This window comes from Passer montanus, unplaced genomic scaffold (assembly GCF_014805655.1).
Source record: "Passer montanus isolate IOZ18808 unplaced genomic scaffold, ASM1480565v1 scaffold1, whole genome shotgun sequence".
NCBI classification, from domain to species: Eukaryota; Metazoa; Chordata; class Aves; order Passeriformes; family Passeridae; genus Passer; species Passer montanus.
In genome coordinates this window covers 18,891,576-18,916,549 of record NW_024356504.1, presented here as the reverse complement: position 1 = coordinate 18,916,549, position 24,974 = coordinate 18,891,576, and the positions used below count along the sequence as shown (strand labels likewise).

At 39.8% G+C, this 24,974-nt stretch overlaps 1 protein-coding gene across 10 annotated transcripts in view; it reads right to left on the bottom strand.

Annotated features, from left to right (window-relative positions):
- Positions 1–24,974, bottom strand: part of KALRN (kalirin RhoGEF kinase) — a 474,406-nt gene that overhangs the window by 201,950 nt on the left and 247,482 nt on the right. For all 10 annotated transcript variants that reach the window (XM_039698296.1, XM_039698264.1, XM_039698216.1 and 7 more), the window contains exon 10: positions 14,857–14,979. In XM_039698296.1, the coding sequence (XP_039554230.1) occupies positions 14,857–14,979 (123 nt within the window). The remainder of the gene's footprint in view (positions 1–14,856; positions 14,980–24,974) is intronic.

Sequence of the window (24,974 nt, the reverse complement as noted above, 5' to 3'; positions counted from 1 at the left end):
ACCTGGGTTTTACCATGAAAAAGGCAAGGAAGAGATGGCATCTCTGAAGGCCAGGAAGTACCAACTAGAGAGAGAAAGAGGACTAGCATAGATCTGATATTCTTGACTAAAGACAAGTGATATGAATCCCTCATTATGCCTGCAGGCTGAAGTTTAGGAGACTTATTAGGCTTTCTCTGATGTGATATCTCCTTTATGTTCTTTAGAGTCGTGACTTGACTCCAGTACCAATGATGAAATGTCTGTGTCAGCACTCCTGCTGGGAAGTTGAGACAAAGTTCAAAGCCTGATCCATCTCCTACTGAAAACAGTAAAAAGGATTTTACTGACTTCAGGGAGAACTGGGTTAGCCTTCTAACCATCTCCCCAAGATCACAGGAGAGAAAAAATGGCAAAGGGCTAAAAATAGAACTCTGGAGGAATGGTACCTGTTCTGTGCACAGACAGCGAGTAGAACTCCTGCCCAAAGAAACTAAAGCACTATTTGCTTCGGCAAAACTGTAATTACAGAGCTGATTCTGCATTTCTTGTCAAGCCTTATAAACTATTGTTATCCTTAATTATAAAGCTCAGTTACTGCTATCAGATTCTTTGCTCAAGCTACTTCATTAAAATTAGCTCCACTATTTGTTGAGGTTATGTGATCTCAGAGTCAGGCCTTTGTGAAGAATTATATCTTTAGTAACTTGATATTCTAAAACTAAAATAAGTAACCACAATGAAACATTTCTTTGATAAATAAATCTGGGGTTTAAGGAGGCATCCATCTTTGTCAAAATTCCTCCTCCCTTAAGAAGGGCAAAGGCTAAGTGCATATGATGATCTAATATAAGTTGTGATTTTATTCCATTTGAATTGCACAAAATCAAATCAAGACTTATATTCTTACTTGTACTCTGTGGTTCTAATTCAAAACAGACTTACCAGGAATTACAGTTACAGAAGTTACAGGCAGAATATCTCTCTGAGGTAATGCAGCCACTCACTCTGTCAGTACAAGATTGTTCCCCACTATAAACTAGAATGGAAACTTCTTCAGACCTTTTAAAAAAATATCCAGGCCAATGAAATTTCCATCAGCACCTTCTTCTTCAGACTGTTCTTCCCTTAAAGATGGCAATTCATCTTTAGTTTTTCTCATCATAATTTCACCCCAGTTCTTCTTGCACTGATATCATGCTGATACTAATGACTACACCTCCAGTAATTTCATTATTTCAGTGAATTGTATAAAATATTATGTATAATATATTGTGTGTATATATATGCTTTAAATACAAACATAGCGCATTTTTCAGTATTTATTAGATATTAAATATTCCCAGGAATGACAAGGTGGATACAACCCAAATCCTCACTGACCATTGTGAAGGACCAGATATTTTTCTGTGCATTGTTGCTTTTATTTATGATTTTTCCTCAGGGTTCGTATACAAATCAAGATTAATTTATTATTTGAATTTAAAAGGGTGACACACATTACATCAACTGCTGAAATGCCAGACAAATTGATTAAAAGCTACCTTATACCTTCAAACTAATAAATAAGCAAGATTAGAATTAATAGTTGGGAATACATTAGCTAAAAGAATTTCTCTTTGTGCTATTTCATATTGAGTGCTTACTTTAGATTAAAAAAAAAAATTGTTGACCATGGTGTATTTCATCCTACCAATTGCTCATCTCAAGCAGCAGTGCACTCATACATCAAGTAGAAAACACTCCCATTACCACAATCATGCTAATTAACTCCAGTGTGATCACAACCATTATTCAATTAAATGCCAGTGAAATATATAGTGAAACAATGTTTTAAATTACATTTAAAATCACACATCTCATCCAATAAGTATATAAAGACACAGAAATGCATGTCTGTGTGTACATAGCACAAGTACACAAGGAACAAAAGCTTGCTTGGCAAAGATCTCCACTTCTCAGCCATCTTCAGTGTCATCCTGAGACCAAGAGAGGTGGACAGCTGGGAAAGCAAATTACATGTATGCTAATTTTGTGCTTATAAGGATATTTCAGTTTTTATTTTCTGCTACCTTACTGGTCTTCCGGTAAAAGCATATCCAACCAGAATATTAAAATGAGATGATGAAATAGTGCTGTTCCAATATTTTATGGTCTTTAAAAGGATCTGCAAGAATTAGGGAAGATATCTGTAACTGATGATTATTGGCTAGATTTTATTAGAGTATTCTGTCCTTGGTATTATACATGAAAATAGCTTGGTCCTTTAACTTGGGAACATCCTTGTACAGGAACAGGAATGTGAAAGTGAGCAGAAGAAAGGAAAGAAGGACAATGAAGACAACAAAACAATACTTCTGGTGCCAAACATGAAACCAAACTCTTACTGCTTGGTGTTATCCAGCACAATGAGTACTACTAAAACAGAATTATCACTGCCCAATTTCATAATTGAGTAACTTGCAGAGTGTACAACTGAGAGCTGCTCAAGTGACTGAATGGTAACTGAGCCTTTGAAATTCAGCAAAAAATGAGCAAAGCATTTTCTTTTGTGGAAATGACAAGGGAGCACAAGAAGGCAGACTGTCAGGAGTGAAATGCAGCTCATCTTGAAAGCTTCTTAAATGATTAATATCATCAGAAAACCCAGGTGGTTCACAGCAAAGCTCCACAACTTCTTTATGATAGGGGCAAAAGGGAAGGCAGGTGGAGAAATAAACACAGAGCAGCTCCAAGGTGAGCAGCAGTCCAGGAGGGCATGGTATTGTTTTCTGTCCCAAAAGCTCAGATCACATCTTTCCTGAGCCCTACAGACATGAGTGCAATCATGACAGCTTTATCAAGTCTGGTTGGTCTCTGGAACTGAAATAACTCCAGGCATTCTGGGTTTAATATCATGGTCATGGTTTGGAGATTTCAAAGACAACAGCAACAACAGTAATAAAAGGCTTTGGACTGTCAGCAGCACTGGGAAAAGCCAGCACCAAATACAACTGGCATCATGGTTGCCTTGAAAACAAAAGCAGAAATAAACTTGTGAGAATTCCGTGCCTATATTTTTTATAAAACCTACTTTAAATAAGACAGCAAAGCATTTCCATTCCATTTCTTCCATAACCACTACCCTGACTCAGCTATGCTCTTATTTCCATCAGTGTGAAGATAGGTTATAACACCTTTCCTGAAGCCCATTCGGAGTGGCAGGGGACTGTTCACAGAATGAGATAATGTTTAACAGAAGAAAATTTGGCAAAACTTTAACCCACATTCTGCTGATCTTTCAGCTTAAGAATTCATACATAGCTGAATATTGAGCACAATGCAGTGCTGCATATAAATCACATAGCAATCTTTCTTTTTGTCTGGTAATATATGACAAAAATGCAACACAGGCTGCTGCAAAAGGTAAATGTACCACTAATGCATCACAGAAACTCCAGATTTGCAGCAAACTCTTTTTTTTTTTTCCACAAGTGAAAGGCCATCTCTGACAAGCAAATTGATTTTTGGCAGAAAAAATACAGAGGAAGATAAGCCACATCATTTTAGCACGGTCAGTGCACTGCTGCTACCTGAGGAAGGATGCAAAGATTTAATTAAATTTTTGCTGCTGCTCCGTTGAAATACAGGTTTCCTCCCTGACATGCTGCATTGCATCAGCTCCTGTGCACCAGCCCAGGTGGGAGTGGTGCAGAAAATGCTCTCAGTGAGAGCAGCACATCTTGTGGTGCCATTTCCTAGCACAGTCTCTATTCCCTCAAGATTCAGAGCCAAAGCAGGGAACCCCTTGGTGTTCTCCTGGGTCCCTCCAATTTGCCCTGTTAAATTTAACTTCTAGCAAAGAATCACTTAAAAATTCATCACTTAAAAAAAAATCAATTTCTTTTCAGAATAAACTTCACACTTCAGTACCTTGCCTGCCAGAAACAAACACGCAATTTGAATAAAACACCAACACTTCTGTTCACAATTTGGGTATTTCCATTTTGCAAAAGGAGGTTTCTCAACATACTCTGTCAACAGGAATGGTAACACATCGCCCACCCACCACTCAGATAAAATCCATCCCCATCTCCCTGCTCTCTGGACCTCAGATAATTGCATGGAGAATGCCCCTCTGCTATCTACAATAATAAAGCAGTCTCCCCCAGCTTCAATTAAAACTGAAGTAACTTTTTACTTCACCTCCTTGTTCTAGCTGAGCATCTTTAGGAGCAGGTCAGCAAGACAGTCCCTTTGGATTCAGAATCTCTGCACTGTCAACATTAATTCATCTCTCTGTCATGGTTTCCACATTGGAATTTGTTTCAAATGAGTAGAAACCATTCTCTGAATCTTGTTAGATTTATAAATCAATTTTTCACCACCATTACTTCCCTGACATGTGAACTGTCTGTATGGCTTACCCATCAAATTAGTTCTTCAGAGGTGCCACCAAAGCAGGATGGACTAAAGGCTTTGTCTTCCCGAAAACTTCAAAAGATTAAAATCGCCTTTAACACCTAAGAATACTTATATGGAGGAAAAATGGAAGGAGGTTTCACTACTTTAGAAGTAACAGACCATTTTATTTATTTTATACCAGACTTATTCCTATACTTTTGAAAAGTTCCAGACAGGAACTAACATTTTTCATCTTGGCCAGAAAGCACTCATATGGGGTGCACTATAAAAATGTGTTCTACTGTGTGAATGAAATTCAATTCAGCTTATCCATAAGCAAAACAAAGATTTAGAAAGATATCATGGTTTTATTTCTGGCTCTTATTAGGGGGCCACACATGATCTGAGATAAATATATCTTAATAATGACTTACAGTGAGAGATCTGGTACAGAGGCGTTCCCACCAGAAATTTTCATGCTATAAAACATACTGGCTTCTGGCAAGTAGTAGATTTCCATGAATATTGCAGGCAAATGAGATACTGCCCCTATAGTCAACATCTGCCATATTTTTTACTATTAAAAAAATCCTGACAGCTTTCTAGTCTATTCTTTATTTAGTGTTGCTGAGTCCCTCCTTCTCCCTATCCAATCCCCTTCAAAAATCCCAAATCATCCCCCAAAGGATAAGACTGGCCATGACATGAGACAAAAGCAAAGATCAGAGAAATTTTCTTTGAGCTGTCTTTTGATCTCTCTCTGCCTGCTGTACCTTTGCCAAACCCCACCCTGGAGGCATGTCCAGCAGGTCCAAACAGCAAGTCCCATTCCTCAGCATTCTCATTCCAAAATAATCTCCTTTTTCACATCCCAATGTTAGCACACAAATCGGCTTCTGCTCCTGCCCCTGAAATCTCTCTTTTTTTTTTCTTTTTTTTTTTTTTTCTGTCCCACATTTACATGTGCCTATAAAAACCCTAAATTTGAATGGTTAAATGACCTACTGACCCAATTCCCCGCCCCAAGGGGGAGCACACTCAGGAGAGATGACTGGCATTTCAGTGTGGCTGCACAGCCCTGACCCTGCTGTGGGGCTGCTTCTCTCCTATTTGGTTTTCAGTGCATGACAGAGCAGTGAAGCCTGAGCAGTGCCCATCACTCAGTGTGCACTGAGGGGCTGTGCTGTGGCACAGATAAAACTGTGAATCCTTTGGGAAGGGGCCTGAAACTGGGAGGAGCAGCTCTCCACCCTGAGTCAGAAAAGGTTTTTTGTTTTTTTCCCAAAGGACAAATGGTCTGAATGCATTCCTGACTAGGTAGTATTTATCTGAGCCACTTTTTTGGTGGGAGCAAACACCTACCTCTGATTTTTAAGAGGTTTCAGTTAGGTCTATTTTAAGCCTAAAACAAACCCAAGAAGACAATAGAAAATAAGACTCAGATGGTACTAGACCCTTCCCCACCGTGGAGCACTGCAGGTTTCCAGTCCTTTGTGCACTCATCTTTGATATGTGGGCATTGACAAATCCAAGCTCTGGTAGTCAATATACATCTCGGCCACTGGCAAAATAACCAGGAGCCAGAGGCCAAACCCCAGTGGTCTCAGCCACCTCTCCTCCCCAAGCAGAATACCCTTCACTGCAGCCCACAGTGCACTCACTTCAGCTGACACATTTGACATCAGGGCTGCACATCCCATTCCCTGATACTAAGGAGTCACAGCCACCCTTTTACACTGTGCACTTCTGAACTGAGCCTTGACATTATTCCAGAGGAGGCAACAGCAGGCTAAGAATTCTGCTTGCTGCAAAGCTGGAGATCTTTGTCACAAAGACTCACCTATGCTGCACAGAAAAAAACAGCACTGACAAAATCTCATGCACTGGATAAAACACCCTGATAAAAATGAGAGCTGTGTGTTAATAGGAGCCAGTGCTATTGTTCTGGAGCACACAGTGGTTTCCATTCTGTCAGCTGCATACTAAAACAGGCAGTCATGCTAAACTAACACGTGTGCACATGCTCACTGACAAGTGAGAGACACCGCCTGTCTCAGTTCCTGACTTCTTGCAAATTCTGCAATTTCTTTCTCTCCAAACAAGCTTCATTTCAAATGTAGAGGCAGGAGAAGTCTGATTCTGCCTGCTTTTCTCATGTCAACCTTAGAATTTCTCTGCCCAGCTCAGCAAAGGAGGAGAGAGCTCTGTGTTTCTGCATGTGGTGGTGCTCTGAACCAGACACTAAACAAAGGTGCCTGAATGCCTCAAACCAGAAGCCATTTCCATAGTGACACAAAGCAGTGCTTCCTTGGGACTCAGTTATGCAAAACCAGACCTCACAGACCACAGCTATGGAGGGCAATATTAATGGCTGGGTTACAAGCACTGAATCAACAAGTGAATTATTTATATGCACATTAGGATTTTTGTCCCTATTCACACATGTAATTCCAAAAGTACTCTGTAAATCCACTGAGGTTGCCCTATCTTTATACAGAGAAAATTGAGACCTGAATACTATCACAGGAAAGTAAATTTTAAAAATAGGTTTATATGCAATAAAAAGATGGTTGAACACTTTCAATTTATATATAACCAGTATAAAACCTCTGCAATAGTCTCATAATGCAAGTGTAGTTTTTAGACAATTCAATCACCTGATAAGGGACTAAGAGAATATCCTTCACCTGGACAATTAGGGATCCCTGACTGGGAAAGAAGAGGCACAATCACACTGCCAAGCAGCTTCTCTGCAGTTTAGAGCCATCAGAGCGGATTCTCCACTCTTCAGAACAAGTTAATTATAAGCAATGTATCTGAAATTGGAAGTGTGATTGTGTTCTAAATCTGGTGCAGCAGAGTGATCAACGGAACTCAGTTTATTTACAGAAAATTTGCACAATGACAACAAATACTTAAAATCTGTCCTTGAAAATTGTTTTGTTCTATCACTGCATACCAACACCCGATATTGTCTTTATCTACATTAAATTTCCCTTTTACCAGTGCCTGCAAAGCAGCACATTTGTGATTGGCAGCAATGCCATAACCAGTTGTGCTACTCTCCTAAAGGCATCACTGGCTGGCCCAGAGGCAGCAGCACAGCCTGGGGCAGCTCCTTCTACTGCACTAGAACAGAATCACAAAGTAAAAATGCTGATACGATTCAGAGTGTCACTCCTGTTCCCTTGAGCCTTCCCATTACCAATAGCTACAAGAAATTGAAGAGTACCAGTCCACCATCATTACAAATGAGACTTGGACATTGCTGCAATTAATCTTCTGGAATCGATATGGTACAGTTTGATAAGCCACTGACCTGCCAATAAGAAGAGTACAAAGAAAAATGACCAGATAAAGTTTTAAAAGCCTTTAGATGATGATGGTTTTCATCAACACAGACAGGTCAGTCAGAACAGCAGTGGCTTTTTTAAGTGGTATATTTCACAGAAATTGTCAGAGGGAAATACCTTTTGTTTCAGCTCTAGGTTTATTCAGTTGATACATCAGTACCATATTGAATATATTTATAGTACTTGTTTTATATAACATATCAGTGCTATAATTTTCCAGTGTTCTCTTTAAGAACTTTTGGGGCTTAAAATAACAAATTCCAGGATTTATCTTCTTTAGGAAACATTGGCTGTCTTCTGATTCAAAAACAAATTAGTTCAAAATCTCAGAAGTCACACAATAGAAATTCTGTTTTCCAGAACCTCCAGAATTAAAAATATATATTTCTTAATTAAATTCATTGTCTCCCTTTCTGCCATGGGAACAGCATTATGCGTTTACAGGGAATTAAGGGAAGATATTTTAAAGACACAAAAAATAAACCTACCCAAATAAACCAGTGATAGGAAGCTAGCTCCTGGCAATTGTAAAAAAATGCACCGTATTGCCAAGACTTAAGATTTTATAGGGAACATTTAGATTGTGAATCATGCTGCAGGAGGTTTAATGAAAAGATCCAGCTGTCAAGTGATTTTGGAAGAGAAGAAATAGGAAAGAAAATTACCTTGAGCTAGAGGAGAAATACACTGAAATGCAAACTCAAAGACATGGCATAACAGAAAACAGCCCATCACAAAACTGCCAGGAAGATCTCTGTGCCATTATAGATCCTGTTTAAAAGAGATTCCCCTTACCAATAGATCATGGACTACCACTGGCCACCAATTCAATTCCATTGCTTCCACAAGATTTGCCAGGCTGCTGCTACGGGAGTCTCCATGGGACTGAGATCCACAACATGCTCTGAAGATTCCTTCCTTCACACCTCCTCAGGGAAAACAGGTCTCACATGTCTTGCTTCTGACTTGGGTCTGGCAGCCAAGTCCCCACAGCATCGCATCTGACCCAGGCAATCTGCCCAAGCCCTCCCAGCCTTTCTGGCTCCTGGCCCAGGCTGTGCAGACCCATGTTCAATATCTCTGCTCTTGCACTGCAGGTCGGTCCCAAGTCACCCAGAGGCTTCATGCACAGAGTTGTAGCACAATAAATGATGAACTATCCAGCCCCTAGGTATGCTGTTAGAAGATTTTGGATCCAGCAGGCCCTAGATAACCTCCAAGGACAGCCCAAGTATTGGCAGTTCCACTGATCTCTGCTGTCTGTGACTGCCAGATGCAGCCTGATGCCAGCCAGGAGGAGAAACCAGGAGTTCTGGAGCTCCTGCACCATGGTACAAAGGCCTGTGTAATCTGCTGCCAGTAGGCATTTTTTCCTCTTTGTGTAGAAGTGAATACATTTACATAAATGAAGTGAACAGGAAAATGCAGATTATAGCTTCAGAACTTGCTAATGGCCATGTAAAGGATGATGAGAATAAGAGTAGGACTGATTTTTTGTTGCCTGTCTCATGCTTTTGTTATTTTAAAAATGATTTGGTATTGCTGAAAGTACAGTTATTATGGCCAACTTTGAGCATATTTCTCACCAGGTTTAATTGTCTGCTTCTCCCTATTTTGGCTTAATATTTCATCCTGCATAGGATTTTAGTCACTCGACCCAAAGGGAAAAAGCCAGTATGCCCAGCAGGCTACTCCTTTCAACAACCACATAGGTCATAAAATTGTAAAAAGTGAAACAAAATAAAAAATTTAAAAACCACCCTAGGACAATGCTTCCTAAGTGCTCATTATCAACATGGACTCTTAATTTATTCCTAGCTGTTTTACATCAGTACTGAACTTCATGCCAAACTTTAGAACAACGACATCCAACAGAGCTGGAATTTGTATGGGAAAGCACTAAGTTTTTATCCTGAAGGCCAAACAAGTAGCTGTTTGCAATTCAGCTTTGGCCTGACCACTTCCACACATAGTTTTAAAGCAGTTCAAGTAAAAAACTCTGAACTGCCAGTATTTTAGGAACAGCACAGTGGAAGAAGGGAATACTCTAGAAAGGAACATTGGAGAACAAATTGCTTGTTAGATGAAGAACATCATCAGAGCTTTGATTTCTTATAGCCGATTCAGGCCTTTGGCTTTCAAGGTGTCTGCTGAAAGCCTTCACTTGCAGAAAATACATTTACTTCCCTGAGATGAATAAAAGAAAGAACTGAATCTTAAAGGAACTGTGCATGTACACAAAGGATAACTTTGATGGTACAAAGCCAGTGTTCAGGTGTTTAATCATCATCTTCTGAAGCTGTCTTGGAGGAAGGCAGCATGGACACCCAAGAACAAGAACACTGAATGGCGTCCCAAATGCCAGAGTGCAAACTCCAGCATTTTTCTCACATTTTGTCTTGCTCTTTGCAATAATTCAAGAAGAGTCCACTGCATTGCATTTATGCCTTGGCAAAATGGATCCCATAAAGCTTTCAAGGTTGGGAATAGAGGATACCCCTTTGTACTTATACCAAATCTGTTCTAGACACAAGGCCTGAACCAAGAGCTGCTGCACTGGATAAACCCCGTGAACTCTGATGGGCACACTCAGCCTCCAGCCAACCTTCCTACTGTGTTTGATAAGAAGGGACAACCCCACACATTTTGAGCCAAGGCTGTTCGGAACACGTGCTTTGTTGTGATATTTCACCTTGTAAACATCAGTGCCTTTGGATTACCATGAAAACCACACCAACTATTGTGTGCAAACACACACACACAGTGGTACTAAATGCAAACCCAGTTGTAGCTGTGAGCTTAATGTGGCCCAAGAGCCTTGAGAACAGCTCCAAAGATCTGAGAACAGCCTGTCCCATAAACACAGATGACAAGCACCACCTTGACTTAAACCATGGACCGCCCAGCTTCGATTTACAAAAATAAAATAGTAGGGGGGTTGTTTTTCTGGGTGACCTTGAACATCGCGGGTTTTGGCAGGGGTGGAAGAACACCATGGGACAGGGAGTGAGCCAGCTTCCACTTCTGTTTCACTTCACTGCGAGACAGTGTTTGGTTAGTTTGGATGAGAAACACCGGCTCTGTTTGCCATTTGGGCTCAAGCTCTCCAGCGCATTGCGAGTGCCATCTGCAGGTGGAAATCTGCACTGGCTCCCGGCTGAAACCGGGATAATCAACCTGAACCACAGGAAATATTCCCTGCATGTCTGAGGGAAAAGCCCGTAATGGCAGAGGGGCTACAGAAATGCTCCTTTCAGACTATTCATGAAACCACTCAGACCTGTGGCAGCAGAATGCCAGGGATTATCAGAGCAGTTTCCCATGACATTTCCTAATTCTGCAGTAGCACAAAGGCAGCAAGGCTCTCTGTGAGCAGAGGAGGATGCTGAGAAGGCCACCTTAACCTTGGATTGCCAGGACTGCCAGAAGAGAGGAAAAGGATACTGAGGAGAGGAGAAGTGCTTCCAACACCTGCAGTTCAAGTAGATAGTGCTGAAGTGTTGGGAGACTTTTCCAGCTGGAAGGCATGCTGTTCTCAGGATAAAAACACTGAACAAGAAAAAGTTACAGAGCCTAAAAGGAAATTATCTTTTGATTTGCAGCCGTAACCGGCTGGACTACTGTTATCTGATTTGCAAAAAAATCATTCCAGCCAAGCAAAGAGGCCATCACTGCAACACTGTAGCTACATCCAGAGCGAAATTCCTTCGGTGATGTCTTGATAATGCCTGGCTAGAAAATGTCAGTGCACGGCAGGCACTGTGCTGTGCCGAGGTTGGCACTTTCACAGTGGCAGCCTGAGAACAGCACCAGCACTGGCTGTGAAACAGTTGCAGGTATACACAAGATAACAACCTCCCTCCCAGGAGCTCAGGCTTTTTAATCCAAATTCAAACATTTGCCATCTGTGCATTCCATGTAGTATAAATACAGTCAGAAAAATTGCCAGAGCTTTGTCTAAAGAGCAGTTATGAGAGAAAGAGACCCCAAATTACATTTCCTATTGCCCGCAACACAGTGCTGTAAAATCACTGACATTTTCTGAGCACAGCTGTATGCAGGAATGTGATCTATTTGGGCCATGCCTGATTGAATCATTACATCCAGATTTATCAATCTGCAGTTTCTAATCAGACATAGAGGGAGCATGTTCCACCTCTCAATCTAGTGCCATGGCAGGTCAGTCAATCAGAGCAGTTGTCAGCACAGCAATACCACAAGACTGTTTTACACACAGTAAGGCAAAACTAGGAATGTTTTTCCCCCTGTTAAAAATGTCAAGAAGACTCCTGAAAATTGCTTCTAGTCTGACCTTTGCAAATACCCTCCTGAAACAGCAAGAGATAAGAACAAATATGTCAGAGCCAAAGCAAGTGGATTTTTGAGAATAAATTTATACTGTATGGCAGGCTAAGCACTTTTATCAGAGAACTGCCAATAGAAAATACTATTGCCTATATTGTCAAACTCATCAGGCGTGTCTGGAGAACATTTTTAATATTATTTTTTAAGAAAAACAAACATAACTCTTTTTATTGCTATTAAAGCTAGTAATTAACATCCTGATAGGGGGAATGGGCAAACTCAACAGCTTTTTTAGGGTGGTGACGTATCTGCTTTATTACATGGTTATATTGGGAAAAAGTTGTGCCAGTTATCCACCCTAGCCATGGCAAAGGTGTTTGCTAGCTTGAGAAAAATAACAAATATTTAAACTTAGTTAATTTCCAACCAACTGTGAAGTGTTAAGCATCAAGAAGGTAGTTAGGAAGACTAAAAATTGGTCATAATCAAAGTTGGTTCTATAATCTCAGAAATTACACTTTTTTCTTTCCGCTGCATCCCCCTTTGAAACACCTACCTTCACTTGAACATATATCCTCACCCAGTGAACAAGATTCATTTGCTCTGAATTTGACCTCGTAAACTGAAAGGAAATGTGTCTGAAGTGGTAGAGAAGAAGGCCTAACAGGGAGGTCAGAAAACTCTTCAACAAAGTAATTATATCCTGACTTGTCCTAGTACCTACAGGTGCCAACTGCACACTGTAAGGTTCCTCAACCCTGAAGAGGGGATGGATCTCCAAATTCCACCAGCCTGTGGAGCAAGCCTTAATGAGCTGCTGTTTCCATGTGCAGACAGTTACATGGCTTGCTCTCACCTCTATTGTCAGGACTCTGTTATTTTTCTGTCTCTTCTCACCTGTTCTTAATTTGTTTCCTACATCCCTAGTTAAGAAGTACTCAGAGAGGACCTAGAAAAAAATGCTTACTATGATCCAGAAAATGTGAGATGTAATGGGAATTATGAAGATAATGTATCAGAGGAGGGGGATTTAGAAAATATTAATGACACAAAGGACATAAAATCACTTTGTTTCAGCTCCTGTATATTACATGATCCTAATTTTCATTTGCTAGCCCAGTAACAATTGACTCAAGCACTCACTCTGAAAAGAACCCTAATATTGATTTTAGGATTAAAACTAACACTAATTTGTGCTTTTGGATGAGGCCTTGCAGAACCATGCTTTGCAACCTCCAGCCTAAAATCCATTTTAATAAATTTGCAGAAATTTAAGTTTTTAGAAATTAAAATCTATTACCAGAAAGCTTAAATCCACAGGTGGTTCCATGAACTTTTAGAAACCCACCAATGCAGAAATGCTGCTTTCAGGCTGTGAGATTTGTCAGTTATGTAAGGATTTCCCACCACAGCTGAACGGTAACACTGAAATTCATTAGCAAGACAAGCAATGGGATGTTCCATCAAGAGCTGAATATCTAATGAAAAGAAGGATCTTGGTAATTTGAATTTTCAACAACATAGACAGGAAAAGATTTTCAAGGGATTGGTGAATAAGAATAATATTAGCAGAATTAAATATGTTGAACATGGTTAAGAGGCACATAGGAAAAGACATGACAACATTCTGCAGATATTTCAGGATTGTTAATTCATCGCATTTCCTGGGATTTATCCCCTTAAGGGAGATAATGAAGACTACAGGGATATAAGCAATAATAATTAAAAAAGAGATTGAAGAAATATAAATGCAATATGAGGGAGAGGAGAAAAAAAATCTCGTCAGTAGCTGCCAACAGGCAGTGAAGTATTTTCCCTGAGAAAACAGTGAAAGAGGTGTGTCACTGTTTCTGGAAATATCTTAAACTAAACTAGGCCAGCACATGGGAAAGGTTTTGCAGAAAACCAAAACTAGTCTAGTAAATTTTTATCTTATGCCACATTGCAACATTTGAGCAATAACCTGACTGTGTGTATCAGGGAGACAAAACTCTGATACATTCTGCTTCACATGGATTAATCAGGAATTTATCCAAAATACCCAAAGGAGAAGTATCTTTACAGATTATCAGTTACAGATAGTAAATGTTTCAAATCTACCTCAAATCTACCTCAAATCTACCTCAAAATGGTGTAACATGATCTGGGTAATTTCTGACCATGGATACTTAGGGGGAAAAAAATCTATTCAATCCATGGAAGGATTTCTTTTAAATTTTTATAAATAAGGACAGGAAGTATCATCTACTATGATTCCACTTTGAGGAACAGTTGTAAGATTTTAGCTTCTACCAAATTCCTGGAAAAATCTTGCTTACAGTGTTCTACGAGGAAAATTAATAATAACAATAATAATTTCTACCTGTAATGATTGCCTTTTAGTCCAAACCAAAAAATCCCTTCTACATAATGCACTGAAGGATGGGAAGGGTACTCGTCCTTACTGCAAACTCTGCTGTTTCCCTTGATTCTTGACAGCTGCTCCCCACCTTGTGCTCAAGGCCCTCAGACTCCACTGTAGGAGTTGGGATTGATTTTTCCATCATTCTCACTCAAACCCATTCTCCTCTATGTCCCAACAGAAAATGCTACTTTCCTGTAAGCTGCTTGTGATTTCTCATGGGCTATGAGACCTTTCATCAACCCGGTGTAGTGATTGTAAGTCCTGCAGTGTGCATGCTGACTTCCAGACCTTGGAGACAGGATTCTGGGCAGTTCCGAACCATTGAAGAGAGCAGCAAAAGTGTGTATCACCAAAACAGTGATAGCTTTTTCTGAATATGCAGAAGGAGCAACAAAAATCAAGCCAGCAGAATTGTCTGGTTCAGACTCTTACCTGTGCTACCTCTTCAAAATCATCATGTCTTTTCTGCAGCGCTCGTGCTCTGTGCAGAGACTTCCCCACTCCCGTGTGTTTGCTCAGAAAGGCTTCCCCATGATTTTCAATCCAGTCCAGTACCTGCCAGAAAAGAAGAACACCCAGTTATCTCCCCTGTCCCAGAAGCACAGAGAAACCCTGCAAGGGTGAGGATGGAACAGCTGCAGAGGAATGCCTTGTGCTTGCTGTGGGTGAACACAAGCAGCTCTGTCAAAATTCATTCTAACTGGAGAGAAGATAAATGCTCGTGGATGCTACTGCTAAATCAGGTTTATTGAATTTTTGTTATTCAATTTATTTTGAAGGGTAGCTTAGTTATTGGAGCCTGGCAGATATTAAATATTTACTTTCACATAGATGACTTTTGGGGAAAGGGAATCAGAAATCTGGAATCTCTTACAGGAAGTACTGTCCTCTGATGAGCTTGTGTAAACTGCAAGACAGCAACAGCTGATTTCACATCTCAGTGTCAGAGGTAGTCCAAAAGCATGGTGGATGGATCAATTAAAATCTATTTTATGTGGGGAGAAAGCATTATCAGAGTTACTGGAATAAAAGGTTAAGAAACCTTTGCAGCAAACCAGAAAATATTGACAATGTGTATCTTCCAATTCTTCCAGGTCCTTCCATTGAGTTCCAAATGTAACTGATCCTTACGGAAAAGTGGGATAACAAATCTGATACTCTGAGAGTTACAGAGGATTCTCTTTTAAAAGTATTTTATCTGCATGTGCAGCACCCATGTGGAGTTTCTTCTCACAATAACACTGACACTAAAATTTATACCAAATCTCTTTGGGGTCTACTGCAAGCTGGAAGAAAACCCCAGACTTGACAATATAAGGTTGGGAAATTTCAGAATTAGATTGATAATCTTTTTCCATCTCTTTCCAACACACAGAAGCTGAAGGAATACATAGTAAGAGCAGCACTGGTATTTCTGTAACAGGTGGGACTTCCTTCAGCAAGGAGCCCTGTGCTCCCAGCAGGTTCTGGATCCTCACTGCAGCTGATGCCAATGGACTGGGATACAACAGCTGGAACTTCTGTCACTCCAAAGGGACAGGACTCTGCAGGCAGCCCCAGGACAGTGACAGTACCACAGATATTGATTGAGTCCAGAAACCTACCATTGGAGAAATGGAAGATAGGATTATTTATTTATTTATTTACGGTTTCAGGTATTTCTTGGCTTGGTTATAGAGAATCGAAACCACCTGAACTCTGAGCTTTCTCTGTAATATAGATCCCAGGTGTATTTCTATACACCTTGTGTATTTCTATAGGAAGTCCTAAATACAAACAAAGCTTTATACACATATACTTATGTTCCAACCATATTTCTTTACAGAATGTATTTGACATAAGTGACACTGTGGGGAGGAGGAAGCAGGACCAGATGTGTTGGCAGTTCAGCCATCACTTCCTGCTTCCCTTTCTTTGACCAGCTTGTCTCCCATTTGCTCTTTGTAGAAAATCCCAAATACATTTCTTCAATTGCTTGACAGCCATGTGCCAACTGGTCTTCTAAGAGCTTTTCTGCAACATACTTTTGATTAGGAATGACTATATGACTTGTCATGACAATCACTGGAGGCCAGTCTCCCAGCACTTGTGTTGTTAACAGTCTGCAAATAATCCCATTAACAATCTCTTTTCTCTTGTCAGGAGTTTTCAACATATCTATTAAAAGTGGAAGCAAGCCAAATTCAAGTTTGGAACAAATCTCATTTTTTGAAATGGCAAATGGCTTTAAACAATGTTTCATATTAAATTAGTATGCAGTATGTGCTTTTTATTTATTAAAAATTGATAGCCACTTACTGTAATTACACAGAAAACTATTCCAATAACTTTTTCATGCTTATAGCATTGAAGTAGTCATCAGAGAATAACTTGCTGAACAGCATTTTCTGTTCTTGAAGCCCCATGTTAACATATCTGACCACTCCAGACATCAATGAACTTGTTTTCACAACCATTCAATGACATACATAAATTCTATCATTTCATCTTGCATAGAAGAGGGGAAAATATAAACATTACATATATATATATATATATATATATATAAAATATATATGGTATAAAAAGTCTCAGTGAATTTCTGAGTTGTCCCAGGAAATGGGCAAAAGACCAGATGTTGTTATGAGGTTCTGATAACCTGATAGGCCCAATTAACAAAAGAATCCTCAGCTAAGATGCTAAGATTAACTAAGATGCTAATAAAGATAATATATATTTTTGTATATAATGTATTTGGATCTAATAAGCTCACAATAATCTGCACGCATAGAGAAATAAAACATTTTTGTTTCCATCATAAAAGACAAGAAAGTTGGCACTTTAAAAAGCTGAGATATAGCATAACAGAGTGAATAAAGCAACAGCAAAAACATAAATCTGTGTGGACAAAAAAGCACTTAATCTGCTGTGCAAACAATGAGAAATATTAAGCAGTTGGTCTGTGGCAAATGCAGGAAGAACTCTGAAAGGTCCTGGTCAAAGCTGAAATCACCCACACTTGTAAACATCTATGTGTCAGCATATTTGGAGAAACTCTCCCTTACCCTGAAGAATGGAAATGTCTTTAGAACTAGAATAACTGTAATAATTCAAGATAAACACTTAACATTTTAATTGAGAGCACGGACTGTATAATTTACTCTACTGCCAAAAATTAACATCCTGAGACACAGGTAGACATTAAAGTTACAGTGACTTGGTTGAAATAATTTAATTATCCCTTAAAAACTTAAGAAGCTTGAAGATGCCATTAAAAGTGCAGTTAAGAGTGTTTTCCAAATTAAATCTTCAGATTTCCTAATTGTGCTTTATTGCCAAGCTGTATTTTATTCTAGCTAGGAAAGGACTGTAACTCATGAGCCCTTATAAATTAAAAGAACTGTTCTGTTCTGTTCTGTTAAAAGCTGTTTCTGTTCACTGGGGTAGCTATAATATGCTAATATCTCTTTTTTTAAAAATTATTTTTATTTCACTAGTTTAAGATCAACATTGATAGAAACATTATTTTCTGTTATGATGTGCATGTCCTGTCTCCTTATCTCCTCAAGGGCACAATTACACACCCAACAAAATAAGCAGCAAACCCAGGTCATGGAGAAAATGAAATACAACTCAGTACAGCTACAGCAGGCTGACTGTGCCAGCTATTACAGTCATTATATGGCTGGATAACCACAAGATCCAAAATGCTACCTGGAGGAAGAATAGCCCCAACTGTCCCTGTAGAATGATCTGTGTAACTGTTAAAATAATCATAGTGGCAATTCAGACAGGTTTCATCTGAGCAGAGCATTGGCAAGGAGATTTGAAGAGAGCCACTTCCAGAGCCCTTCCCACACTCCTTTTTGCTGAGAAACTCCTGCCTGCAGCACAGCTAAAATGGCAAAACAAATCCTGCCCAGGTAGGGCCAGGGAAAAACACACTTGAGAGTCCAATGGCAGGGAATGCTGATAGTTTATACGGGATACTGTAGGAAAACATGAGAAGAAAGAGATGGAAGAATGGTTTGAGAGGGAAAAGGTTGAAGAAGCAATCAGGCAATAATTTAGCAATGTTCTGGGATGATAATTGCTCTTCCTCTAGGCTAATTTGTATGATGCGAATATGCCAAGATGATTACATTAGTGCAGCTAAGGTCAAATCTTTAAAAAATTTTTTAAAAGTTAATTTAATTTTTAAATAATAAAAGCAATGGGACTCCGTTTTTAAAGGGAAAACAGATATTTCAAGGCAGCACTTTGAAAATTACATCTCTTTCCGTAGGTATCTTTCCTAATCAGAAAATGTGAAAATTAAGAAACATCTCATAACTTTATCCAATTTAAATCTCCTTGGGAACCAATTCTTTCCCAGCAAATCCTCTTGATCTGCACCTATTTTGCATGAACACAAAATGTCAAAGGAGTAGGAAATCCATTACTTGAAGGAACTATATCTGCTCTTGAAGTTAGTTGAAAAACTTCTGTATTTTCACGTCTTTTAAATTGTATTTCTTTTAGCAGAAATGAATGAAAATGAAATAAGGATGACTTTGGTAAGAATCATTAAAGTTGGAAAAGAACTTGAAGATCCTTGACTCCAACCCAGCACTGCCAAGCCCACCACTAACCCAGGTCCCTAAGATTCTGCATGTCTTTTGAATAACCCCAGGGATGGTGACTCCACACTGTCCCAGGCAGCCTGAACACCGAGGGATGCTCAAACACAGCAGTCACACCCCTGCCCTCGTGCAACAGGAAGAGATGAGAAGTGTGAGCTGGTGACTCGGATGCAGCGTGGGGTACCCACCGTGACAGAGCACCCCAACTTCTGCATTTGACCCAGGCCATGTCCAACAGCTTCACTGCCCTGAGTGAGTGACCCACTGAAGTGCCTTGGCCAAGGGAATCATTAATCTTTGGTACCCTGAGACCCACTGTTGTTGCCATAGTGACTCTTAAAACGAGGTTATTCTGAAAACTGAAAATAAATGATACCATTAACTTCAAGCAGTTAAAAGTCAGATCTTGATCTCAAAACAGTACAAACCTGGTATAACTCAAAGGGGTTAGTTTAACTCTTTGGTAACAGAGTTGTAATAAATTCCAGAGCAGTTCCACCTAATTTATTCAGCTTTAAATGAGGCCCCATTTCAAATAGGTGCATAAACATTGCCTAACTTTAAACACATGGACAAAGCCTCTAAAATTGTGTGGTGAAAGGAAGCCAGGCAGTGTCAAGCTGCCCCTATGAGCACTTTATTGCTTGCTGTTCAGGCACTATGGGCTAACTAAATTCTGGTGAGATACTAGGAATTCATAAGGCACTTCACACTTCACAAGAATCAAACCTTATCTTTACTTTCCTGTAGCTGCTGTTATGAATACTCAGTAGATCGAAGGCCCTGCATGTCTGAAACTCCTATTCCAGAAGCTCTGCCTTTGCCAAGCCTGCTTTTTGTAACCAAGAAATGCATTTAAAAGGTTCACGTTTCAGATCATACTTCACATCCAAAGCTTATTACAAATGTTTTGTTCCACTGCGCAGCAACAAAATCCAATCTTTTCTGTCAAAGCCCTTCAAAACTGTACAAGCCTAGTTAGTAATACTTACTGGATATACCAGATTTTGCAAATACAAGACAGAATCTCTTGATACTTCATTTTCTTCTAGCAGAACTAGAAGCTACACATCACATATGCATTTATGAGTAACACAGTTCAAAAAAGATGTCAGGTCACCCACAAACCACTCCTTTACTGGGAGGCAAAAGTGCCTTTAGGAGATACTTGGCACATTTGCCAGGGAGACCACTGACTGTAAGTAGAGGCAGCAGCCAGTGTGGGATTGCCAATTTCTACCCATTGGAATTCCATCTAGTGGATAATGCTGTTCTGTGCAGGATGGCATGGCCAGCCCAACCCCTGGCCTGCTACCAGGCCCTCCAGGAGAACTTGGTGTCAGCAACAGCACCAGGGCAGGCAGAACAAACACTGAGAATCAGAAGAAAAACAAAGTGAAAAATCTTCCCTAACTCACAACAACTCAAGGAGACTTAAGAAACACTAATCCTCTGTAATGAATAAAATGCACACACAGTCTGATTTAAATCAGTTTCTTTTTGTGTTCCAAATCATTGCTGAAAATAGATCCCTTTTCCCAATTATCCCTGGCCCTGTCACAGCAGGGTAATGTCAAGTAAAGGTCTAGCTGAGAAAATACACTCAAATACAAAGGAACTTATCCTCTGGCTTTTCCTGCTATTATTAATGGTTTATAATAGAACCCAAAACAAAACTCAGTCATTCTCATCTGTGGTTTCTGTTTCCTAATAAAAACTCTCTTTTTCACTTCTTCATTATAAATTTATGTTGGTGGCACAATAAAATATTGCTACAAAACCTTTAAAAGATGGGGCTCACACCTCACGTTTAAACCAGAAACATCAACTTTGGCTTCCACAAAATGATTTTTATTTCCAGAGGCAACTATATCTGACTCTAAAATTCAGATCTTGTTCCCACCAAAAACCACAGTGAAATTTCAACTGCCTTCAGCCAACATGGATCAAAGACCCCACATGTGTCAAGTGAAGAGGCAGGAACTAATTGTGCATCCAGCAGGATCTGAGCCTCTGGACACACATCTCAACACCATGTTCTATTTTCCATGCAGCAATGTGTGAATATGTGCAGTTTATAGGTTGCAGTGCACAGGTTGAAGCAGTCCCCACGGCCAGGTACAGCCCTGCTGTACAGTAGGAAGTAGAAAGCAACAAGGATTTCATATCAAAAGTAGACTGGAATTGGAGTGATTTGGTTCAATGCCCAGCATGGCAGTTGAGCAAATGACTCAACGTCACTGCCTCCATTCACTTTTCTAAGATGGCATTAATCACATTTGCAGTTGAAAAAAGCAAGGCTGACAGAGCAAGTGGAAAGCTGCCTTCCACTTTAAGTTTTTGCAGCCTCTAGAAGTATGTGGTTCCAAATTTGGTTGAGGATTCTAGGAACCTTTTCCACTAAAGGAACATACTGAAATATTATAAATAATAAACAATGTGGTGGCAGCTGTACAAAATGGAACAGACAATCTATTGAAAGGCTGGGCTTTAAAATCAGGTGCCAGCTGCTCCAAAACCACTCAGGTACAAATGCCTAATTGCTGAATGTATACCTATAAATCCTGATGTGCCCATGCAGCAATGACTAATTCATCTTCAGAAAATAATATAGCCAGCCTACCAAGTTCTTCTGTATTTAATTCAGCTCAGACTCTAGGCAATGAGTCACTTTTTTCTAACTGTCTTAAGACACAGTGTAGCCCAGTATCACCAGACAAGCAATCTGAGCTTTCAGAGGAATTTTTTCTGTTTGTTTGTTTGTTTTAAGGTGGAATTGAGTGAACAGAACTACACTCATTACCATACCCTGAAGACTGAACAAGAAGGATGAACTTTGATACTTCTTCAATCCTTTCTCAAGAAAGAGTTCTCTTAAAACACTACAACAGAAAACATTCCCTCAAGTCAGTTAAAAAATTTTGACTGCCATTTTGCCTTTCCTTTTCAGCACAACTTCTCCATATTGTATATGTGGACTAAACTGTGCCTGGGTCTCTTTGAAAAGCCAGAGAACTAATACAGCTGCTATTAAGTAGGAGTTTTTAATCACTCCCTGCTTTTGCTCTCTAATTGTAGCTACTCCAAATACCACGACATAATTAAAGAGGTCTTTTCAAAAGAAAAAAACATACAGTCCCATTTACCCTTGGAGGGAAAAACAACCTTACAGACCTATCAGTATTTTGCTGCATATTTCAACTAAATTAACGAGGGGAATTAAATGCAAGGCCAATTAAAACATTTTTTTAAAAATTTTCTTTATTCCCTTGTCTAAATTCAACCAAAAAAAGAAGTCTTTATGAAGTCAGATGGTAGGTGTTTTTATGAGCTTCCTGGACATTATGTGAAAGTTTCACCTCTGCACAATTTTTCATTTGAACAACAAAAATCTAACCTTTGTAGTTTAAAGCCCCATTAGTTTGTCAAAACAGAACATTCATGTTCTGTTCTTTGCAGTGGGGGCGGCCTCACAAAGCACAGCTGACATTGTTGGACACATCTGAGCAAACCATACTGTAACATGTGAGTCCAGAGGAGTGTCAGGAAATCCTAGATATGCAAAAAATACATGCATATAGTCTTATTCACACTTCTCACTGCTTCTAGCACCCACAGATATCCTACAAGCCCATCTGGAAACAGGTCTGTAGGAGTTTATCCAGAGAAGACAGTCCCTGCAGCAGGATCCTTGCTCATCAACAGCTTCTGCAGTGGAAAACACTACAGAATAACAACTCCCCCAGCAACCCCCTTCTTAGAAGTTTCTGTTGCAAAAATATGCAAAGTGGTTATGAAAGGGCTGCAGACTTAACAGGATGACTAAGTGAAGACATCCTAAATATCTCCTATAGTAATGGACTGCACATCAGGGAAACTGCTCTCAACTTCTCTAGCAGAGGCTCAGATGTTCAAGGGGACTTGCTGCAGCACTTCTCTGCCATTCCCCACCCATCTCCAAGAACTTTCACATTACTGTAGACCTACAGACCTGGACAATAGTCACAATTACTCATCTGAGTATCCCTGATTATCCCAGATATGCCACCCTCCATGGGCAGCACGGCTGCTCCCCTCATGCGATGGTGAGGGACACACTGCTCCCACAGAGCTGCTCCACCTGAACTCCTTACCTTTCCACAGGCTTATATGGCAAAAATAACCTTGTGTCTGCTTTCTGCAGATGGCTACTATGTACTTGTACAGTTCTTCACACCTATAAAAGCATCATGATGGTTTGAAACTGATAGGAGTTTGGAGAAGAGTGAGAATACAACGTGTTCTGGTCATATCCACCTTCTTGTAAAGAAAATAATCGGTCCCAGCTCTAGTAATTAGCAAAATGTAGGACTTAGTTACGTCTCTCTTGGAAACAGCACGTTCAGCTCTGGGCTCTGGCAGAGCTGGCTGGGTGTAGGCTGGGCATTTTTAGAGCAAGACTTGTCCCTTTCCTCTGGGCACTGCCTGAGGGCACACAGCCCCAGCCTGCTCCTTCACTAAATGCCATCGTCTGAGATGTGAGCTCCCCAAAAGGGAGTGGGAATATACACCACATGCCTCTCTCACCCTGAGAAGGAACTTCTTTCAACTGAACATTGCTTTCCTTTGGTAAAGTTCACATTCATCAAATGTACCCATTATCTTTCATTTTCTCGATTAAATATTTTACTTCATAAAATTTGGCAACTGCCTCTCTAAAAACATTCCAGTAAGAGAACAATAGACAGACAAATGAAAAACTAATGTTTCTTCCTTAATGCCTGGATTGTTACTAATGTTCCCAGATTATTGTTTTTTAAGGAACTCATGAAAAGAAAAAACCTTCAAGTTAAAAACCCTGTTGTAGTCTTTAAATGCTCAGCTTCTTTTAGACAAAATTTCAAAGCTGAGTGTAGGTGGAGAAACTATAAATAACCACATTTGTGCATGTTCCTTCTGTACAAGACACAGAAAATGTGCTCTGCATCAGCATAGAACGATGCTGCTGTGCTCTGCATGAAGCTTCTCCAGGCTGACAGGTAGATTATTTCTTTTGCAGTTGTGCTGCTGGGTTGCTATTTGTGAGTCTTTTCTGCAGCTCTCAGGAATCATACCTGGCACTTGGCTTCAGGGTAATGAATTGGCAATACAATTAATCAAGTCTGTCAGACTATGACCAATGAAATTCAGAAATATTTTCTTATTTAGGGCATATAGACACTTTTGTTTGTTGCTGTCCATAGCACTAGTTAGAACAATGATTTTGCTCCCTCTGAGACTAAGACATTTTTCCCAGGTCTCCCTTTCTTGTCCCATATTTGTCCTTTCACATCATTTTTCCAGAAGCAGCTGCTGGGTCAGACATGGCTGTGGCCAGCTCTAGTCTAGGTCTGGCTCCCCCCATCTGGGCTGTTTGCTTGGACATAGTCAGAGTTTCCTGACAGAATGTCACAGGTCTCTCACATCTCAAGAGGATGGCAAGAACATTGTCTAGGCAGAGTAAACATTGAAGCAAAGACAACCTGAAAAGCTCTTCATTTTTTTTTTCTCAAGCAAATCTCCATTTCATTTTCTTCTGTTTCCACCACTTTAGCTTATGCTTAAAATTTCTCAGGAAGAGAAACACCTGAGCATGCGCAATGTCTGGCCCAGGTTATTCCTCATGTACACTTACATAGGGGATTTCTACACCTCTTTAGAACCAACAGATAAAACAATATCCTAATTATTAGAAACATTTTTTTTTTCTTGGTGGGAATGTCCAAAATGTAGAAGAACACCTTGAAATGTATAGCAGGTATGCAGGATAGAAAAAAAGCAGCTACATGAGCTCTTTAGAAAAGTACATTATTCTCAAATGTGTAAACAGAGCAATTGATTTGAACTCTGCCAATGACAGATGTGCCTCTGGGTTTTAAGAGGAGAAACAAAGCAAAACTAAAACACAGTGGATAAAGATTCAGAAAAAAC